Source organism: Humulus lupulus, chromosome X (assembly GCF_963169125.1).
Source record: "Humulus lupulus chromosome X, drHumLupu1.1, whole genome shotgun sequence".
In the NCBI taxonomy this organism is placed as follows: Eukaryota; Viridiplantae; Streptophyta; class Magnoliopsida; order Rosales; family Cannabaceae; genus Humulus; species Humulus lupulus.
In genome coordinates, this window is record NC_084802.1 from 100,293,294 (window position 1) to 100,298,867 (window position 5,574).

Genomic DNA, 5,574 nt, shown 5'->3' on the forward strand with positions numbered 1-5,574 from the left:
AGGAAAACGTGTTTTTCCACACGTTTTTCACTTGAATTAAAAAAATAGGACGGCTAAGGAGTTTTCTGGAGACTAGGGCATGAACACAACACAAATATAAAAGTCAAGAAACACATTTAGAAAGAGGAGACTCATTGGAGAAGGATCTAAGAAGTGAATCAAGCAATATTAATGGAGTTCTTTAGCATTCTTTGTTTTCCCTCTTTATTTCTTTGTTCTTTTCAGATAATTACAATATATTTGATATTATAAACCACATCATGTGTGGCTAATTTTCTTAGTTTTTTAGGGTGTAGATGGATCTCTTTACATGATTTTATTTCTATGATTTAATGCAAAGTTTATTTTAGTCCAATATTGTTCTTGTGTTTTACTTTGAATCATTGTTGCTTTAATTGTGATTTTTATATTGTTCTTTACAGTAAATGAATTATAATTAGGGTTGTATTTATATTGTGAAGATTATTACACAAGAGGGGAACATTCAAACAATTTGGCAGTGGGTAGAACAACTTAGGTTATGTGAGATCGAGAGAGAAGCATAAATCTAAGTAACCGAGATAATTCTATACTGTGAAATCAAGAGGTGGAATATTTAGGATTATTTCTAGAGTGAAACTTAATGAAGGTAAGGATAAATGGTCGTATAGAGATATAGGCTCGGTATCACTTACACATTCTTTATGAGGTACTCGAGAGAGGGTATAGAGATAAAATAATGCTCTAGGTCTTTTAACATATTTGATTGATTGAAGCACATTAATGATTAGGGGTAAGATTGTTAGAGAGTGAAGTTGAAACCTTAACAATTGTTATTATCTTGAGTCTATTCACATTTAGTTATTTGTTCTTTAAAATTCATAGTTATTTTATTATTTTGCTTCTTGTTATCTTTCGAAATTGATTGCTTAGATAAAGTAGGATTTAGTATTTGCTATATATAATTTGTTTTAATCCTTGTGGGACGATATCTGTCCTTAGATTACTTTACTACTTCTTCGATTTGTGCACTTGCAAGCATATTCATTATTTTTCGCAGCAAGTTTTTGGCGCAGTTTTCGGGGATTAAAAAGAAATTAAAATTGAATTATTATAGCAAAGAAAATATCGGATTTTAATCTAAGTATATTTTTATTATTATTTATTTTTTTACTAACTTTGGTTTATAAATTTTTTGTGGTTGAAGGTGTATGCGTAAAGCTCGTCCATCAAATCTCCTACCATTAGATTCTGAAATTGAAAGAACTATATCTTCTATTAGGAGAGAGCGACGAGCTAGATCACGAAAAATGGCGGACCAAGTTAACAACGATAATGTACTAGCCAACAACAATAATGCTCATGTGAACGCACTAGCAAACCGGACCTTGAGAGACTATTTTAGGCCGGTTGTGAATGACAATTATTCGGGCATTCAAAGGCAACAAGTGAATGTCAACAATTTCGAGCTTAAACCAGCCTTGGTTAACATGGTGCTGCAAAATCAATATTTTGGCCTAGCTGATGAAGTACCCAATATTCACTTGGAAACTTTTTTGGAGATTTGTGCCACGATCAAGATCAATGGGGTCACGATAGATACTATACGATTGAAGCTATTTTCATTTTCTTTGAGAGATAGAGCTCGAGCTTGGTTTCAATATATACCTCAAGGAATTGTGACTACTTGGGAGGATATGGCACAGAAATTCCTCACCAAATTTTTCCTGCCATCTAAAATGTCACAACTAAGGGCTGAGATTACTCAATTTAGACAGATGGAGTCTGAATAATTGTATGAGGCATGGGATAGATTTAAGGAGATGCTTAGAAAATGTCCTCAACATGGCATAGAGGATTGGTTTCAATTTCAACTATTCTACAATGGGCTCAATGGTCCAACAAGATCACATATTGATGTCGCAATAAGACAATGGTGGAAGCATTAATCTTGTTTGAGGATATGGCCATGAATAGTTGTCAATGACAGAGTGAGAGATCGACGGTTCAGAAGGCAATCGGGGTTTTTGAAGTAGACCAAATAACATCACTGATGGCACAGATGTCTGCTTTGACTAATCAGATTAAGAGTCTCACTGAAAATAAAGTAACCGCAAGTCAAGAAACAGTAAATGTGGCACAAAATTCTAGTTCGAATGGGTTGGTGGATGAAAAATTCCAATATGTCAATCAGAACTACAACTTTAGGCCAAACAACAACTTGCCCACATACTACCATCTTGGCCTTCGCAATCATGAAAAAATTTCCTATGCCAACAATAGAAACGTTCTCCAACCACCTCAAGAGCCACCTACACAAATGGGGGAGAAGCCTTCACCATCACTTGAAGAGTTACTGAAGACTTACATTGTGGACTCCAAGGCAAGGCTAGATCAATATGACACTCGTCTCAATAATATTGAAACACATTGTACTAATATGGGAGCAACGATGAAGACATCGGAAACACAAGTGGGTCAATTGGCCAATACTATGAAGACTAAAATGTCTAGATCTTTTCCAAGTGATACGAAGAAGAATCCAAAAGAGTGTAATGCAATTACTTTGAGGAGTGGAAAGGAATTGGACGCTCCTATAGTTGAGAAGAAAAAGGTTGATGAGATCCCAATAAATGGTGAGAAAGAAGAAGACAAGCAAAAAGAGGAGATTCCGAGGAAAGAGCCATTGGTGCCTAATTTTGGTTCAATTACTTTTCCGGACAACCCACCCAAGATTACTACTCCATTACCATTTCCTCAAAGATTTCACAAGAAGGCAATTGATGAACAATTTTCAAAGTTCTGGAATATTTTCAAGAAAATACATATTAACATTCCTTTTGTTTATGCCTTTGAACAAATGCCAAACTACGCTAATTTTATGAAGGAGGTGATGTCTAAGAAGCGTAAGTTAGAGGATTATGAAATAGTGAAGCTAACGGAAGAGTGTAGTGCCATTATCAAGAGACAATTACCAGAAAAGTTGAAAGATCCGGGAAGTTGTACATTTCCATGTGTTATTGGTGAACTACATATTGAGAAGGCCTTGTGTAATTTGGGTGCTAGTATCAATCTAATGCCTCTCTCTACTTTCATAAACTCAATCTTTCAGAGGTCATAGCAACTACTATTTCCTTACAATTGGCGAATCATTCTTTGACGTATCCTAGAGGTATCATTGAAGATGTTTTAGTGAAGATTGATATATTCATTTTTTCGGTTGATGTTGTTGTGCTTGACATGGAGGAAGACCAAGAAATTTTGATAATCTTGGGAAGACCTTTTCTAGCAACCGGGAAAGCTTTGATTGATGTTTATGATGGTAACTTTACTCTAAGGGTGAATGCCGAAGAAGTAAAGTTTAACATTAGTAATGCTATGAAGTTTCCCAAGGAGCAAGCAGATTGTAAGAGAGTGGATGTAATTAATCCATGCTTAAGAGACTTTTTCAAGACCATGTTTCATAAGGATCCTTTGGATCTATGTTTGACAACGCCGATTTCTAAAGAGGACCTTGGAGTAGATTTGGGAATGAATGATATGGAGGTGGTTGATAGTGTCTTTGCTTTAGAAGCATTACCGGTAGAAAAGGAGGTCTCTAAGAAGGAAGATATCAATAAGGCTCCTACTGTTGATAAAAGCTCGGAAAAAAAGAATACTACTAGTGATGAGCATGTTTTGAAGCAATTACCTGCTCATCTTCGATATGCACTTTTGGAGATGGCTCTACCAAACCCATAATAATTTCGACATCATTGAATGAAGAAGATGAAAGGAAGTTGTTAGAAACTGTAAAGAGGTATTCATCCGCCTTTGCATGGTCAATTTCAGGTATTAAAGGCATTAGTCCAGTGATTTGTATGCACAAGATTCTTATGGAGGACTCTTATAAGCCTTCTATTGAACATCAAAGCCGTCTTAATCCAACTATGAAAGAGGTTGTGAGAGCAGAAGTTTTGAAGCTTTTGAATGATGGAATTATTTATGCCATTTCTGATAGTTCATAAGTGAGTCCGGTTCAAGTGGTGCCGAAGAAAGGAGGAATGACGATTGTAACGAAGGAAAAGAATGAGTTAATTCCAACTCGTACAGTGACGGGGTGGAGAGTGTGTATTGATTATAGGAAGCTAAATAAGGCAACTCAGAAGGATCATTTTCCCTTGCCTTTCATTGACCAAATGTTAGATTGCTTGGCGGGCCATGATTTCTATTGTTTTCTAGATGGTTATTCGGGATATAAACAAATTTTTATTGCTCCGGAGGACCAAGAGAAGACCACCTTTACTTGTCCATATGGTACGTTCACCTTTTGTAGGATGCAATTTGGCTTGTGTAATACACCAGCCACTTTTCAAAGGTGTATGATGGCCATTTTCGTTGACTTAGTGGAGAATATAATGGAGGTATTTATGGATGATTTTTTAGTTTTTTGTTCCTCGTTTGACTCTTGTTTGTGCAACCTTGGGATAGTTCTCAAAATATGTGTGGAGATCAATCTTGTTCTTAATTGGGAGAAATGCCATTGCATGGTTAAGGAGGGGATTGTACTTGGGCATCGAGTTTCTTCTTTGGGTTTGGAGATGGATAAAGTAAAATTTTCCACTATTGAGACCTTACCACCACCAACTAATGTGAAGGGGATTCCAATTTTTTTAGGCCATGCCAGTTACTATAGGCGGTTTATTAAAGACTTATCTAAAGTTACTAAGCCATTATGTTATTAGAGAAGGATGAGCCTTTTCTTTTTGATGAGTCATGTTTGAAAGTTTTTAATGACCTTAAAGAGAAACTTATTGCAGCACCCGTTCTTATTGTGCTTGATTGGAGTGAGTCGTTGAGATAATGTGTGATGCAAGTGACTCTGCTATTGGAGCGATTTTTGGGCAGTGAAGAGACAAGATTTTTAGAGCTATTTATTACTCTAGTCGTACTTTGAATGAAGCTCAAGAGAATTATACAAATACTAAGAAAGAGATGTTAGCAGTGGTTTATTCTTGTGACAAATTTCATCCCTATATAATTGGATCTAAGGTGATAATCTATACCGATCATGCAACTATTCAGTACTTGTTTGAGAAAAAGGATGCTAAACCTCGCTTGATTAGATGGGTTATATTGCTCTAAGAATTTTATTTGGAGATCCGAGATAAGCGAGGAAGTGAGAATGTAGTGGCTGATCATCTATCTCGTCTTGAGGGGGTAAATAGTGGAGATGAAGGTTCGTCACTTTTGGAAGCTTTTCCGAATGAGCAATTATTTTCGGTGGCAACTAGAATCCCTTGGTATGCTGATTTTGTCAACTATTTAGCATGCAAGGTTTCGCCACCGGGTCTATCCTCTCAGCAAATGAAGAAACTTTTTCATGATGTGAAGAAATATATTTAGGATGATTCGATTATCTTCACGCATTGTGCGGGTCTTGTTATAAGAAGATGTGTACCGGAAGAGGAAGTAAGTGAGATTCTATTCAATTGCCATTCTTCTTCAGTGGGTGAACATTTTGGAGTTGCAAGGACTGCTGCAAAGGTCCTTGATAGTGAGTTTTATTGGCCTACTTTACACCGAGATTGTTATGCATATGTGAAGAGTTGTGAT

The 5,574-nt window shown here is 36.3% G+C and overlaps 1 protein-coding gene and 1 non-coding gene across 2 annotated transcripts; one reads left to right on the top strand and one right to left on the bottom strand.

The window, feature by feature from the left end:
* Window positions 1-1,724: 1,724 nt before the first annotated feature.
* LOC133807767 (small nucleolar RNA R71) lies at window positions 1,725-1,831 on the bottom strand. Its single transcript, XR_009879661.1, has one exon. It is a non-coding gene; the product is annotated as a small nucleolar RNA R71 (small nucleolar RNA).
* Window positions 1,832-2,032: 201 nt separating this feature from the next.
* On the top strand, window positions 2,033-3,720 carry LOC133806104 (uncharacterized). The gene is made up of 2 exons (XM_062244237.1): window positions 2,033-3,044; window positions 3,092-3,720. Exons 1-2 carry the CDS (start codon window positions 2,033-2,035, stop codon window positions 3,718-3,720), a joined length of 1,641 nt encoding a protein of 546 aa, XP_062100221.1.
* The last annotated feature ends 1,854 nt before the right edge of the window (window positions 3,721-5,574 follow it).

Bases quoted from the DNA above. Each gene is read 5' to 3' on its own strand.
- LOC133806104 (XM_062244237.1), top strand. From the start codon at position 2,033: ATGGCACAGATGTCTGCTTTGACTAATCAGATTAAGAGTCTCACTGAA. The intron at 3,045-3,091 runs GTATCAATCTAA...TCAATCTTTCAG, and splicing joins CTTGTGTAATTTGGGTGCTA to AGGTCATAGCAACTACTATT.